Source organism: Patella vulgata, chromosome 2 (assembly GCF_932274485.2).
Source record: "Patella vulgata chromosome 2, xgPatVulg1.2, whole genome shotgun sequence".
In the NCBI taxonomy this organism is placed as follows: domain Eukaryota; kingdom Metazoa; phylum Mollusca; class Gastropoda; family Patellidae; genus Patella; species Patella vulgata.
The window spans coordinates 68,265,463-68,282,332 of NC_065880.2; the positions used below are offsets into that span (position 1 = coordinate 68,265,463).

The 16,870-nt window shown below is 36.3% G+C and overlaps 1 protein-coding gene across 1 annotated transcript; it reads right to left on the reverse strand.

Annotated features, from left to right (window-relative positions):
- Positions 1-473: 473 nt before the first annotated feature.
- Positions 474-14,462, reverse strand: LOC126811606 (low-density lipoprotein receptor-related protein 3). The gene is made up of 7 exons (XM_050537313.2): positions 14,354-14,462; positions 11,831-11,875; positions 10,958-11,136; positions 9,629-9,791; positions 2,147-2,182; positions 1,338-1,466; positions 474-731 (listed from the first exon to the last, which is right to left on the reverse strand). The coding sequence occupies exons 1-7, from the start codon at positions 14,397-14,399 to the stop codon at positions 577-579; spliced, it is 753 nt and encodes a 250-aa protein (XP_050393270.2). The 5' UTR covers positions 14,400-14,462; the 3' UTR covers positions 474-576.
- Positions 14,463-16,870: the final 2,408 nt, after the last annotated feature.

The window sequence follows — 16,870 nt, forward strand, 5'->3', positions numbered from 1 at the left end:
GATTTTATGTAGCCGAATGATCATTACAGTTTACGATGTTTCATTGCTCTGTTGAGATAAAATACGGCTACGATTTCTATTGCATACTTTTAGGATTAAACAGTTTGATCCCATAAAATACCATTGGTATGCCGCACTTGAAGCAGTGGTGTGATGATCGCTGATATTGTATGCGGAACAAGATGCCGAGCGGGGCACAAACAACAATTTTATGTATCGTCAATGGAAGAGGGGGGTAACTCTCCGAGAATTACTACACTGCTTTGAACATGCTATAATAAAGAGTCGATTTGTAGCATATCTAAGCCAGGTCAGAATCTGTCAATTTTATACTAAGGTACAAAACTCAAGAGCTAAAACCCCTTCACTTGGCCCCTGGACTAAAGTTCGCTGACAGAAGCCTCAGATGGTAAACACCAAACAGAAATAGAAAAACACTGAGAGGTTATCTTTAAAATAAATAAGTCAAACCATTTTCATTTTGAAGTTTTTATTCACTCCATATATATAAAAACAAAAAACGAGTATTGTCCTTGAAATAAATGCATAATCAATGCCAGGTGGAACTAGCATTGCTCACTTTCCTCTGCCATTTTGAAGTTTTGCCGAGCTTTCCAGTTTTTTTATATGTGCCCAATGGAATTTCCTTTCAAATACGTATACACCCATACAAATTGTCAAAAACACAATTAAAGCAACACAGCTTCCTATAGCATACATAACACCAAGAGCTGTAAATAATAATAAATATATAAATATGTAATCGGTTTAAGGGGCAACTTAGATAAATCCCAGTGGCAATGTGTCTACTCTGTAAACCAACCTCACCATCTTTTTAACATAGATTCATTAAACCAGCTACTTGGCTGTTATAAAATAATTACCGTAAGAAAACAGAATCAAAATGAAATGAAATTGGGTTTAACGTCTTTTTTTTCTGCACCGACTGGGATAATTAAAAGGGCATACGCCATACGCCATACAGTGTGTGCTATGAAGGAGATTTGGCCCGGACAACGGCACTACGGCCTATTCTTATTTAAGGTTCCAACAGTACTATCAGGGAATCTTTTACGTGCATACAATGTGTACACGGGACCTTGGTTTATCGTCCCAACCGAACGACTAGACTCTTATACCATTGACAAGGTGAAAGCATGTTGGAAAATCCCGAGGATCATAAACCATCGCGGCTCCAAAAACAACAGGACCAAACCGGTATGGAACCGAACCACATTGGTTACGGAGTCACGATTAACTACTGTAGGCCTATTAGACAATATGTTATGTTTTTCACCAGGATATTAATGTATAATTAAGTTAGTAATGTGACTCACTCATGTCTAATCCTTTACAGTCATCTTCATCACAACCGGAAGTACAACCACAGTCATTATAGTCATCGCATTTATAGGACATAGATATACATTCTTTATTAGAACAATCAAACTCATGACTTCTACATTCTGAAAAACACAATAAATATAGATATATGACTGTTTCTGTATTAACAAAGGAGAAAACTAGATGAAATGAAATGGAGTTTAACGTCCTACTATTCTGCTCCGACTTGGCTAATGAAGACGGGAATACGCCCTACAGTGTGCTATGGGATAAATTTTGCGGCATTACGGCCTACTCTTATTTCGTATTCCAATTGTCAAGAGTTATTTTACATACATGCTTTCATGTATAGGACCTCGGTTTTTCGTGATATCAGAACTACTTACTATACATTGTCCCTTGCTAGACCCTCCATTCTACCAGTGACAAGGGGAACCACGTCGAAAAGTCACCATGAACTTTTTTCGGCTAGCACTGGGATTAAACACGTTACCTCCTGGTTAGCTCACGTCTTACTCACTGAGCCACCGCGGGTCTTGAGAAACCTCAATAATCTCACATTTTTAGTCTGCCGGTAACTTATATGTTTTTACAGAGAACTAGTCAACATATCCAAAACAGTTACTAAATTACAATTATTTACAAAGTTTCGAGCTTAAGAATGTCAGCCGCTTGCTTGCTCGTACACGTAAGTTAAAATTAGTTTAATATTCCGATGATTTAAATGTTCCCGAACAAAACAATTTGATTTCTGATAAATATGAATTTGAATTACAAGAGACTATGTATGTTTTGTACTTACTTGCTACAGGTGAACTGATATTATTTATACTGGCACCTATAATATAATACAGCAAATTAATATTATTTTTAAAACAACCTCCCAAACAGCTTCCATCTTAGATCTTACTAAACATACATTATGCAAGAGCTAAATCTGCCTATTGCAGGTCTTTCTTTAGGCCTGAAATGTTATCTAAATTATTAATTAGACATTAATTAACCTATCCAGGCCATAATCAACTCTAGATGGCAGCGCTAGCCTGCGATCTTTAGTGGATTGTAAGCCGATTACTGCATAACTTTCCTTCTCAATTAAACGATTAAATGGATAATCGAGACTATGCTGTTTATCGTCCCAACTTCAGTAATGATGACCAAGGCTTATGGGAATTTCGGTCGCTTAGTTCTCGGTTCACGGTGGATCAATTTGACTGAAATTTTCACGAAATTGCCTTTATATTATCTAGTTTTTAACTATTATAGTGAGAACTGCCAACTCGTTACCGAATCTCCCATAATGAATCTTTAAGAGGATATTCTCACTGTTCACTGTGGCAAATACAGATTACATCCATGGCTCGAATTATACGTTAATACTCCTACAAATTGTCAAAAGTATTCGTATCCTGAACGCCTAGTCCCACATGGCGAGTGTCAATCTGTTTTACAGACCTAATGCGACATCCGTCTTTTATCTCTGTCCAAGATGACTGACCTTTAAAAGGTCAGACCGCTGTAGTTCTAAGGGTGACGTCACGTCACAATGTTTACCAACAAAGCAAGATGGCATCGATAACGCCAAAAATGATTACTTCTGTGGCTTGTTTTTGTTGTTTTAAAACAAACACGAGCAGGTATGGTGGCTGATAGTGGCCATGTTAAATCTCGCCCTTTTCATAGCGCGACAACACGACATCACGACAGTATTGACGCAATCATACGACACTTAACTCTGTCGTATCATCGTGTTATTTTTATCGTAACGTCGAGATGTCGACTTATTGTCCTAGTCTCTTTCTACAAGTCACAAAAATACAGCTGTACTCATTACATCAGATACATATACATAGATACATATAAATAAGACTCGTCAAAAGAGATAATAGGAAAACGTTGATTCGTTTTCTAAAAAACAATGAAACATTTTGCGCCCAAAATTGAATTATATTTGGTATTACATTCAAAAAATCTAGAATCATAATAGCAGGACAAAAGTGAGTCAGCTATGTTAATTCCTTGAATAAGAAGTGGTGTCGGTAGGTATCGAACAAGTATGCATTGCCTCGTGTACGACACCCACCAATACTTATAGATTACTGAAGCGATAGTTTAGAAGCGATTTCAGAAGATTTCCAATTTATTTTATTAGAGTGGGAAGGGGATTATATAAAACCTCAAATCAGACCACATAAAATCACCGCATTGGTGTAGCACGCCATCCCAATAAGTGCAGGGGAGGTTTTTTATGAGGTGAAGAAAGCGATTTGCAGCTGTTATTGACCTTATCGCATATTCATCCGTTTGGCATCACTAATGGGATCGAGGCCTAGATGATTAAAAATAGGCCCAGTATTGCCTTCAGCTATGAACACACTCCGAAAGTCCCCTACGCACCCCCCCCCCTCTTATTTTGTTTAACAAATAATTTCGGAATCAATAAAATGGTAGGTCCCTATCAATGATGTTTGACACGACTGGAAATTAATGTGTCTAAAATTGATTAAACAACATAGGGTAGTAAATATTACATTTTGAATCCGTATCAATGATTTAGGGTAGTAAATATTACATTTTGAATCCGTATCAATGATACATTTACTCAAAATGTTCCTGTAGATTAAGACTATAGCGCATGTGCACTGTGCAGTTTTAAACTTCCGAGACGACAAGTCGACAAGTCGATGATACGACAGTTTCGCTTTTTGTCGTGCCGTCGTATCATCGACTTGTCGTGGCGATAAGTCGATGATACGACGGCACGACAAAATCGGGTCGATGACACGACAAAATCACGCGATCTTACGACAGTTTGTTCTGTCGTAAGATCGCGTGATTTTGTCGTAAGATCGTGTGATTTTGTCGTGTCGTCGTATCATCGACTTATCGCCACGACAAGTCGATGATACGACGGCACGACAAAATCACACGATCTTACGATAAAATCACACGATCTTACGATAAAATCGGGCGATCTTACGACAGAACAAACTGTCGTAAGATCGTCTGATTTTGTCGTATCATCGACCTTATTTTGTCGTGCTGTCGTATCATCGACTTATCGCCACGACAAGTCGATGATACGACGGTACGACAAAACACTAAACTGTCGTATCATCGACTTGTCGACTTGTCGTCTCGGAAGTTTAAAACTGCACATGCGCTATAGTCTTTATCTACAAGACCCTTCTATAAATATTCGCTAAAACACTTAGCACATATGAAAACAATATAATTTCAAAGTTAAAAGAGTTTAAGAAAATATATTTTTATAGGTCTGGGGTTTTTGTTTTTTTTGTTTTTTTTACATTTGATCTGTCAACACTCTACCTACAGGCCGCGAATCTAGATGGAATTTGTTCAAATTTGGCACAATCATTACTTTCAAAGAAAGGATGGCACTCTCGGAGGTAAATGCATGACCGAAGCACTACTGTCACATTGAAACCTGTTTTTTTTTTTTTAAAAAATCTGTTTTCTTCGATCGACTGTTTCCCTTGTTTCAAGTTAAATGATGATCTATTGGAAAGAACGTATTGAGTAAATCTACGCTATCACTAAGACGGATTCAATATGTAATATTTCTCATTACTACCTATGTTGTTTAATCAATGCTATACATGTTATTTTTCAGTCGTATCAAACATCATTGATATCATTTTATTGATTCTGAAATTATTTGTAAAACAAAATAAGAGACGTGGGGGGGGGGGGGGCGTATGAGGCTTTCATAGTGTGTAATCATCTAGGCCTCGATCCATTGTTTTTGGTGCTTGATATTTTGCGGGGGAGTCGCAGTGTCTAGGCAGGTAAGACGTTGGTTGGACGAGAAAGTTCATCCAGATTTTCCGACGAGGTCTTGTCAGTTGTGCTGGACAGAGGGCCTGGCACGTAAAATATCCCTTGGTAGTTGGAATTCGATATAATGGTAGGCCATAGTGCGCTGTCCTGGCAAAATTTCGCTCATAGTATGGCGTATGCCCGTCTTCAATATGACAGTACTGGTTCGGTCATGTATTTACACCCGAGAGTATCATCCTTTCAGAGGATCGCGTGGCTACGTGGGCAAGACGCTGGCTAGCTAGCCTGGAGGTCGGGTGTTCGATCCCACACTGATCAGAAGTGAATATTCGCTAGGCCTCTGATAAGAATGACATCGATGCGACTTAATGAGTCCCCAATATTAACATTATTCCTCCGACAAATTTAATTCTAAAAATTTTTTTTTTATGTATTAGAAAAATAAATAAAGACATTTGAAGTATTTGTAGGTAAAAAATATTTCCTATGTAGCGTAAATGGGTATTAAAATGAGTAAAAGGCATCATTCTACCCGAAGCAGTTACGTCTTATATAAACAATGCACGCGCCATTGGTCCAATGATTGACACCGCGTGACGTGATTGCATGTGTTGAAAACAGTCATCTTTAACAGAGATATTAGACGACTTTTTTCACAGATTGGTTCGATCCCTGCATTGGCCGACAAAATTCATCAAGATTTACCGGCGTGGTTCCCCCTTGTCAGTGATGCGGGACGGAGGGCCTGACAATGACAGCTGTCTAGTCGTTCGGATGGGACGAAACACCGAGGTCCCGTGTACACATTGGCGTGCACGTAAAAGATCCCTTGGCAGTTGGATTTCGATATAAGAGCGGGCCGTAGCGCCGCTTCCCGGGCAAAATTCCCTCATAGCACACTGTATGGCGTATGCCCGTCGTCTTTAGCCCAGTTTAGGAGAGAACAGTAGGACGTTAAACTCCATCTCATTTCATTTCATGCCATCCTGTCTTTGAAAGTAATGATTATGCCAAATTTGAACATCTAGTTCCGCAGTCTGTAGTTATACCAGAGGGTTGACAGATAACACCTTTAAAAAAACAGATCTATGAAAATATATTTTCTAAACCTTTTTTAATTTTGAAATTATATTGTTTTCACGTGTGATAAGTGTTTTAGCGAATAGTTGTAGAAAGGGTCTTGTAGATTAAGACTATAGCGCATGTGCAGTTTCAAACTTCCGAGACGACAAGTCGACAAGTCGATGATACGACAGTTTGGTTTTGTCGTATCATCGACTTGTCGACTTGTCGTCTCGGAAGTTTGAAACTGCACATGCGCTATAGTCTTAATCTACAAGACCCTTTCTGTAACTACATGTATTCGCTGAAACACTTAGCACACGCGAAAACAATATTATTTCAAAATTAGAAGAGTTTTAGAAATATATTTTTATAGGTCTGGTTTTTTCTTTGTTTTTTTGTACGTTTGATCTGTCAACACTCTACCTATAGACCGCGAATGTAAACTGACTTTGTTCAAATTTGGCACAATCATTACTTTCAAAGAAAGCATGACACTCTCGAATGTAAATGCATGACCGAATCACTACTGTCATATTGAAATGTGTGTGTTTTTAAATCTTTTTCTTGATCGCTGCTTTCCTTGTTTCATGTTAAATGATGATCCATTGGAAGGAACATATTGAGTAAATGTACGTTATCACTGATACGGATTCAATATGTAATAATATTTCTCATGTTTAATCAATTTTTGACATATTATTTTCCAGTTGTATCAAACATCATTGATACCATTTTATTGATTCTGGAATTATTTGTAAAACTAAATAAGAGACGTGGGGTGGGGTATGAGGCTTTTAGAGTGTATTCATAGTTGAAGATATTACTTGGCCTTTTTTTACTCATCAGTGATGTCAAACGGATGCAAGCCTATATGCGATAAGGTCAATAACGGCTGCGAATCGTTTACTCCACCTCATAAAAAAACTCCTGCATCTATTTGGGTGACGTGGGGGGGGGGGGGGTATGAGGCTTTTAGAGTGTGTTCATAGTTGAAGATATTACTGGGCCTATTTTTACTCATCTAGGCCTCAATTCCATTAGTGATGTCAAATGGGGGAGAGAGAGAGAGGGAGAGAGAGAGAGAGAGAGAGGGAGAGAGAGAGAGAGAGGGTTTAACGTCCACTCGACACAAATTAGGTCATTTCGGGACTAACATATGGTTTAATTTTATTTCAATAAATCGTTTGCGCGTAGGGGTCTTTAGCAGTGGGAGGAAACCGGAGGACCCGGAGAAAACCCACGAGGTTTGACAGGCGACCCTACACCTTGTCACGTACAACCGGGGATTCAAAACCACGCCAGTTGAATCGTTTTCTCCACCTCATTCAAAAAAAAAAAGACTCCTGCAACTATTGGGGTGACGTGCTGCACTATGATAATGCTGTGATTTTAAAGAATGTGACCCGATTTGGTTTTTTTACAATCCCCTTCCCACCCTGTCTTCTGAAATCATTTTTAAACTATCGCTCCAGTCATCTATAAATATTGGTGGGTGTCGTACACATGGCAATGAATGCTTACTTGTGTGATACCTCCCGACACCACTTTTTCTTCAAGGAATTAACTTAGTTAACTCACTTTGGTCCTGCTATTGTAATTCTAGATTTTTTAAATATAATACCAAATATAATTCACTTGTGGACACAAAATGTTTCATTATTTTGAGAAAACAAATAATTAATCAACGTTTTCCTGCTATCTCTTTTATATTTATCAAATCTACTACTTAGGCCTATATATGATGTAATGAGTACAGCTGTATTTTTGTGACTTGTAGAAAGAGACTAGGACAATAAGTCGACATCTCGACGTTACGATAAAAATAACACGATGATACGACAGAATAAAGTGTCGTATGATTGCGTCAATACTGTCGTGATGTCGTGTTGTCGCGTTATGAAAAGGGCGAGATTTAACATGGCCACTATCAGCCACCATAAAGCAGGTCAACCAGATTAGACGGTAAAAAATGTACTTCTGAAAGAATTCAGAGTAAACAAACAGAAAAAAACGTCAAATTGATGGTCACACGTGCGTTGTTTACATCGAACGTAGTAATATGAACTGGTACGGGCAAAATTATATCGTTTAACCCATTTTATGCCTCCGCGTACTATTTTTTGTACCTATTTACGCTAAATATGGAATATTTTTTATCAAGATATACATCAAACACCTTTATTTATTTTTCTAATACTAAAACAAAATGTTTCAGAATTTAATTTGTCGAAAGAAAAAAGTTAATATTTTGTAGTCATTAAGTCTCACCGATGTCATCCTTATCAGTGATTGTAGCGACCAAGCGAATATTCACTGCGGATCAGTGTGGGCTAGTGTAGCCATAGTCGCTCAGCGACCCACTAGGCCTATACTTTTCAGCGACAGCCCCTAGGGTAGGGAATGACGATATTTTTTTACTCCTTCAAAACGGCTGCGTATTGAGGACGGTACGTTACTGAGTATGAAAGAAGAGTTCAGCCTTTGACTAGAAAAATAGAATTACGCGGATCAATCGGGTATGGGGTGCATATTTCTGTCCACGATTTCCGTAATAGAATTCGAGTTACTCCGCTGCGCACTGATGATGTCATTCGGCGTTTCACGATCGATCCCATTGCTTGAGCCACCCATACGCATGATATATTAAAATTTGTTTGTATTTGTTGAAGTTAACATCGAAGTTTGTTCTAGTTATCTTAATTATAGGCCAGAAGCTGGGCCAGATTTTTTATGACTATTTGTTCCACCAATCGGTCTTGTGACTAAAACCTTTTCTAAAAATTCAATTAAGTATCCAAGTTGCCGAAACGAAATGAAATGAAATGGGGTTTAACGTCCTACAGTTCTGCTCCTAAAGTTGCCGAAACGAGCTCATACGCGCGAAAAACCTGCAAAACAGATACCCAAATTATTTTCTTAATTTAGGATTTTATTTTGTCGCGGATTCAGCGATGACAACTGGCAAATAACTGCTGACAGACTTATCAGCCAATGAAATCACTGCAAATTGCTGTGATCTTTGAAGTTAATAAAAACGTCGGAAATAAGTTATCCAACATACAGAAACTGGATTCGTCTATTTAATTGGGAGTACACGTCAGTCACAACGTTGGTATGTAGGACATCCTATAAATATTCGAAACCGATTAACTTAGCATAATCAAGGAGATGGATCTTTAGACACTCGAGACCCCTTCTTGCGCCCGTGGGCAGTATAGTAAACGTCCTGATCACGGGCGTATTTGTGCATGGACCAAGCACACGATGGAATAATTCCCCGCCCCACTAAGAACTAGTAAGTATACTGACAATGCACAACACTATAAGCCATTTTTCTAGGTTCTTACTATAATTATGTAATTTGGTTAGTACTTTGAAATCAGGTGTCCATTTTATCCAATCGTAACGGCGGGCTTACCTGCATAAACAGCAGAATATGATGCTGTCAAACCAGAATTTGCTCCATAATAATCACTTTTAAAAAACAGCCATAACCATCTAGCTGTTGATATTTTAATAAGAGATGTTGTTGATGAGCAAGTTGATAATAATAATGTTGATAAAATACTCCCATCTCGTACCTGTAACAAGGATAAATTGAGGACAATACAAAATTATTTATATATAGCTTTCATTTTCTATATTACAGTTCAGTTTTAATTGTTAATGTCCCTTTTTCTCCCGATTAAAAGTACGTTTATTTTTACCGTTATATTATTATGTCAAACTCTGAGCAGAACAGTAGGACGTTAAACCCCATTTCATTTCCAGCTCTGGTAGTTTTTAGGTGTTCTTACCTACCTTTATTGGTCATCGTTCTCTCATCACTCATACAGAACTTTAGCGCGGCATTAATTTTACATTGTAGTGTTTTAACGGTACACAATTGGATATAGCTGTAATATATATAGGGATAAAGTGTCTTATTCAAGACCACTTCTGAATTAAAATGGAATTGTAACAACTTTCGTCCAGTAAATTTTCATTTTATTACCACAGACTCCGAGCGTAGAGAGAGAGAGAGAGAAATGGGGTTTAACGTCCACTCGACACAAACTAGGTCATTTCGGGACTAACATATGGTTTAATTTTATTTCAATAATTCGCTTGCGCGTAGGGGTTTTTAGCAGTGGGAGGAAACCGGAGGACCCGGAGAAAACCCACGAGGCTGGACAGGCGACCCTACTCCTTGCCACGTACAACCGGGGATTCGAAACCACGCCAGTCGACTCAATGACAGACTTTATGATACAGCGCGCGCACGCTAACCATTCAGCCATCCAACCCCCCCCTCCGAGCGTAGAACATAACGTGATGTTCTAATGGTCTTACCACACTCTCTATTAAACATAATTTTTTGCTACATCAATTTTAGCCCACATTGTTCAGGTGTCTTGTTCAAGGGCTAAAATAGATGAATAAATGAATGATATGGGGTTTAACGTCCTACTGTTCCGTTTCAGAACGGAGACGGGCATACACCATGCAGTGTGATATGAGGAAAATTGTGTCCGGACAACAACTGAATTCCCTCTGTCAGTGGTTCTTTTACGTGTACCTTAAGGTGTACGCCGGACGTCGGTTTTTCGTCCCATCCGAACGTCTAGACCCTGTTCCATGCCAGGTCCCCAGCCAGCATTACTGACAGGGGGAAACCCTATTCAAGGACACAATAACTGGACCTGCGTCATAAGTGATGTAAGGTTTTTAAAGGTATTTTACAACAGTTTTAATATTTTTGTTTTACCTCTATATAATCTGAACACTGTGAGTTGGCATTTTCTCCTTTAAATGTTATACTAATCTGGACTCGATGTTCTGCTGGAGCCTCTATTAACCAGATACATCGAGTATTGTTGGGATAAGCACCAGGGGACGCTAGGTTATTCGTAATAGAAGTCGACGCTCCTAGAAAGGCACCACAACCTATGAAAATAAAAGATGAATTATTTTAAAAAATAAAACACAGAGGCTACATTTCAAAAGCAAAAATCCAAAGGATACAATAATGAGAAGCAGTGGATGGCTTGCTAGAAAGGGTATGCATACCCTGCCCAATACACAACACCCGATATCAAAATACCTACATGTGAAAATTTAGTTTTTACAATTCAACCTATTTTAAACTATTCAAATAGGATGAAGATCGACAACAAATTACTTCATTATACTACAGATAATACACAATACAGGGTACTTTTATTGCTTGGGTTGAGGCAATTTATTTCCTGACTTCTTGAAACATGAAGTTAAAACGTTATCGACAGGTTGGGGTGTTTATATTGTATCCAAAATAAAAGGAAACTGGGATTTAACGCCCTACTTTTCTGCACGAACCGAGCTAATGAAAAGACGGGCATACGCCATCTATGTGGAGAATTTTGCACGAGCGGCAACGTTTCCGCCTACTCTTCATCGAATTCTAACTGTCAATATTTCTTTTACGTGCACGCCAGCGTGTACCAGGGACCCGAGTTTTTCATACCATCCGTCTAGACACTGTTCCTTGTCATACCAGGCTGGAAAATACCGAGGAATTTTATCGGCCAAACCGTCTTACTAACTCCTATACTGTATAAAGTGTTTATATAATAATTATAGTGAAAAGTAATAATTTTACCTGTTACAACTGGTTGCATAAAACAGACGAATATAAAATATATACCTGAAAGTATTAAGATGTGTCAAAGTATAAATAATGTGTTAAAATAGGAAATAATAAGCATAACCTGCCTCGTGTAATATATTAGTCAAAGCTTATGGAACGATACAACCGGTTTATGAATCAACAATGCCATGCACTGCAAAATTAAACAATTTTTGTCTTTATGATTCGGTCATTCTACATAACATATTATGGTTGAACATGTAAAACGACTGTCGTTCAGAAGACTGACGTCGACACGAGACTTCAATGAGTTTATAAATATATCTGTGGACGATGGGTTTGTGGGGTTTTTTTTATTGGGGGGGGGGGGGCTATACTTTAAACTTCCGCTTAGAGTGATATATTGGTGTCACGCATTCAATGAGAATGTTTCGATTTAAAGTTAATGTCTTTATCAGTGGAAGTTAGTAACCCATCTCACAAAAGTTGTCAGTTTTAATCATAAATCATCAAGGAACGGGAGAGTGTGTTATCGACGTCATATGATGTGGCATCATCACACGTAGAACTAAAGGTTAGTCATCTTGTACAGTTCTAAAAGAAAGCGTTTGCATTACCGTTATAGAACAGTTTGATATATTCGTTGTGGTCAACACGGGGACAATAATATGGGCTGGAATGATCAAGAATTAATATAACGAACGAGAAGGATAAATCTAATTAAATCCACATCGTTGATAAAATTTTGTCTTCACCGCCAGATTAACATTATGCCTTTATATTTCCAGTTCTTTATCTTTATCTGAACTTTATTTGAAGCAAATTAATTATTTACTGAAAGATAAAGTTGGGTGTTCGTTTGAGCGGAACATTATTTTACTGGTGTAACGTTTATAATGTTATAATGAATAATTTAATTTGTCAAATCAATAAGAACAAATACCGCTATTGATTTCTGTGTAGTCATTTAAAAATGCCATCCATTAGAAACATTAAAAAATTCTCCTGGGACATTTAAAAACGCTTTTAGATCAAACTGAAATGAAATGAAATTGAGTTTAACGTCCTACTGTTCTGCTCTGACTGGGCGAATGAAGACGAAAATCAAACTGATCATCACCCAACATACGACGACGATGAGGAAATGGCTATTTATAACCATAATGATAATAAGTTATATTACTGTTCTATATTTACATTTATGGTTCAAATACATTTATCCATTCCTTAATCCCAGTCTATCATAATTCAAATCTTGTGCCATCGACATCTATCAATGAGTTTTCTGCATATACACCTCAATGGTTTTTTGGTATATTTTAACATCTTTAACATTTGTTCTTTGTATTTATTAAGAAACCACAGTTAATATATTTCAATCATTAAATGTTTAATTTAGACACCACACCTTTAAATTAAAAGTTCAAGAAACTGAATTTAAAATAAAACCCATATACACAACAACGAACTTAAAACCGACAAAAAATCCTAAATGTAAAAACGAAATAATAGCTACCGGAAAGTGTGAACAATAAAAGGCATTATGTAAAACCACTACATATAACGTGTTACTGTAATTATCACTTTATTGTTTAACATAAAAATTAATCAAATATGCCATATATACGATTTAGATAAAGAGCTGGTCGTTCAGGCTATAATAGTTTAAAAATAAATAATGAAAAATGAATATATTGAAAATTTCATTCAAATTACTTCATTCTGAGCGAAGTTATCATTGTTTGAAGTTTTGACAAGACGGGACATTGATTATTTATTATCATAGGAACGGTACTAGACAATCGAATTAAATCTCGGTCATTCGGAGATCTATAGTGAGTTGATTATAGGCTTGCCATGTGAATAGATGTCTAAATAATAATTTATATAACATTTGAAGCTAAAATATAGAACTGAAATGCAGATTTAGCTCTTACATAATGCACCTTTAACAAACAGTAATATTATTAAATTATCACATCTACATGGAAAAGACGGACATAGGATTATAGGAAGAATAACTAATTTTTTTCTCAAAACATTGTTTGTAAATTGTTTGCCCTGTATTCAAGTCTAACTATGATATGTTTTGTATTACAAACTATAATCATTGAATATCAATAGTATTGATAATTAAATAATAACACTCAAGTTTAAAATTCACTTTAGTAGCCTTATATACAACAAATTACATTAAAGCTGGAATGAAACTATACCCGGATGAATTGGCTAGCGAAAGGAAACGAGCCGCTTAACAATAAGAGCATATGACAATTCACGATTGTGTGAAAATTATGAATAAAAATAGTATTACCCAAAACAAATACTGAACCCTATTTATCCTTGGTAACATTTAAAATATTTTGGCTTTCAGGACATTATATATTTTGTTGTAAAGGGCTTAGTCAGTGTTTTATTATACTATTTGTGTTCTGATTTTAGAATCTATAATCAACATCATGGCTTCTTAATTATAATCTACGCCTATGGCGCACTGGTTCGTGTAAACTAATAGATAAAATAGATCAAACTTACCTTTAATAAAAACAGTTTTAATTGACTGGGATGTAATATATTCCATGACTAGAAAATATGTATATCTAATATAGTTAGTACATGGTTATCCTTTAATCTTTTCTTCACAATACCACATAATTTAATCCCTTTCTAAGATATTCACCTCGCACAAAAATCATAACGAATTTTCTTTTCGTCTGTTATCATATGACTGACTATACGATATATAGACACACTACATTTAATGAAATCGTTTGGGAATAAACATACTTGGCTGACAAAAGAATACTTAATTCATAATCTCTGTAGATCATAACACGTCTGTAGATCTCATAGCACTGTTATATTGACTTTCGTTGTTAACATATTCTTATTAATTCCCGTAGTAACAATCCAAGGACAGTAATAATAGCGTGAATACAGATATCTGAAATTCGCGTGGAATTATTCAGCCAATTTAACGAGTAGCCGGTAGGTAGTGAATAGATCGTATTCGAATAAAAGAGATTTTTGTTGTTAATTCAGTGAGTGTTAGCTCCGCCTCAATTATAAATAAGAATAACCTTCTTTGTTCTCTACGTTAATAAAACCACGATCTGGCCAAATCTCCCATGCTTATAAACAGATTAACCAACATGGGGAACATGATTGGACTAAAATCATACCTCCACGATAATCCCTGGTTTTGACAGATCAATCGATTAATGTTTTTCCTCGTGTAATTTATTTTTGGTGTTGTTAACATGCGTCTATAAATAGAGGTAATCATATAAGTTGTTCTAAGTTTACGTAAAGAAAGTTAATCGCCCTATTTCTTATATAATAAACGGATTATTGTATTAAGCTGATATACACCTGGTAACAGCCTATTAGCGACCATATTATGTACTTGAACCCTACATCTAATAAATAGACAATACATTAATATTGAATATTATTTTATTTGATTATATTTATCGACTTAAAACGGTTCCGTTCTCGATTTTGGCGGGAAGCTATACAGTATATTTACAATGGTTGTTATCTATAACCATTGACAAAAAGGTGAAATAAAATATCAAAAATTCCACTGTACATTTAACCTAAAATAAATGTATATAATTACAGGAAATTTACTGTCTAGAAAGTTACATAAACTAGGCTATACAATTACAGTTTATATAGCCTCCATGATACATGTATATATATTATAATTATCTGTCACGGGGTATAAAAGATATCCGAAAGCCAATAATGACAACGTAGCCCCAATAGGCGAACTATTGCATTTGAAAAATGGAATTCAATATTGTTGAATTTTTAAAGTTTCCAATACATTCCACATAATTCTAGTACTCTTTTTCTAGGCCTATATAAACGTGTAAACCTGGAAAAGAATGACGGACATTTTTATGTGTTTGATGTGCCAAGGGAGACAACCGGTTTGCACCCAGATACATCACGGTTTCAGACCACAGTTCTTTTATCTATCTATCGGAAATGAAAAACCATATTAAACATGCATTATGCAAGAGCTAAATCTGCCTATTGCAGGTCTTTCATTAGGCCTGAAATGTTTCTAAAGTATTAATTAGACATTAATTAACTGATCCAGGCCTTAATCAACTCTCAATGGCATCAGATTTCTCCGATATTAAATAGATTAGAATGGTTCAGCGGTACTTTGATTTAATCAAATATGGAGGACCGAGAATTAGTTTCGATCAACCAGTACGGTGGTTGAAATTATTGCACACGTCTGTCAAACCTTCAAAGGCTAATATCTTCGCTTGCAATAGAGTAATTTGAATGAAATTTTCAAATTATTCATTTTACATCATCTACTTTCGAACTATTATAGCAAGAATGGCTAGTTCTTTATCTAAATCTTACATAATGTATCTTTAAATGATTTTCAATAACTCTAAATTTATTTCCCTTTGTTACAAAATCCTGTTGGCACCTTGGAGTAGAGGCTGCAATTATGATCCACAATCTTTCTGAAAACGCTGATAGATTTTCAGTGATTTTTTTATCATAATTTCCATAAAATTTATTATTAGCACAATAAGCCTAGGCTACAATAATTTATATATCTTTTTTGAAATTTATATGAGATTTATTTCCATTATGGCTTTAATCAAATCGGTCAATTAATTTGCAAAATTTTTGAATAAGAACTAAGGCTAGTAATTGCTTCTCCAGATCTCATGATGGAATGTGAATATATAATAACATTTTAGCCTAGAATTGATGAATTTCTATTTTTTTGTCAGGTTTTGGTGAATATGGATGATTTGGGGGCAGAAGGATCAGGAAATAAACAGAAATGAATATATGGTGTACGCCAACTAAAATGACGTCACTGCCTATAGATTCCTTTGACCAGTCTTAGCGCCCCCCCCCCAAAAAAAACCCCAAACAACCCAAACAAACGAAAGAAATGATCACCCCATTTCAATGCTTTTATCAGAGGATTGCGACATGTTGGGCTCTTCTTTCCTGTTATAAAGCTTAAGATTGCCAAATTGTTTTTAAAAAAATATCATAGGCCAA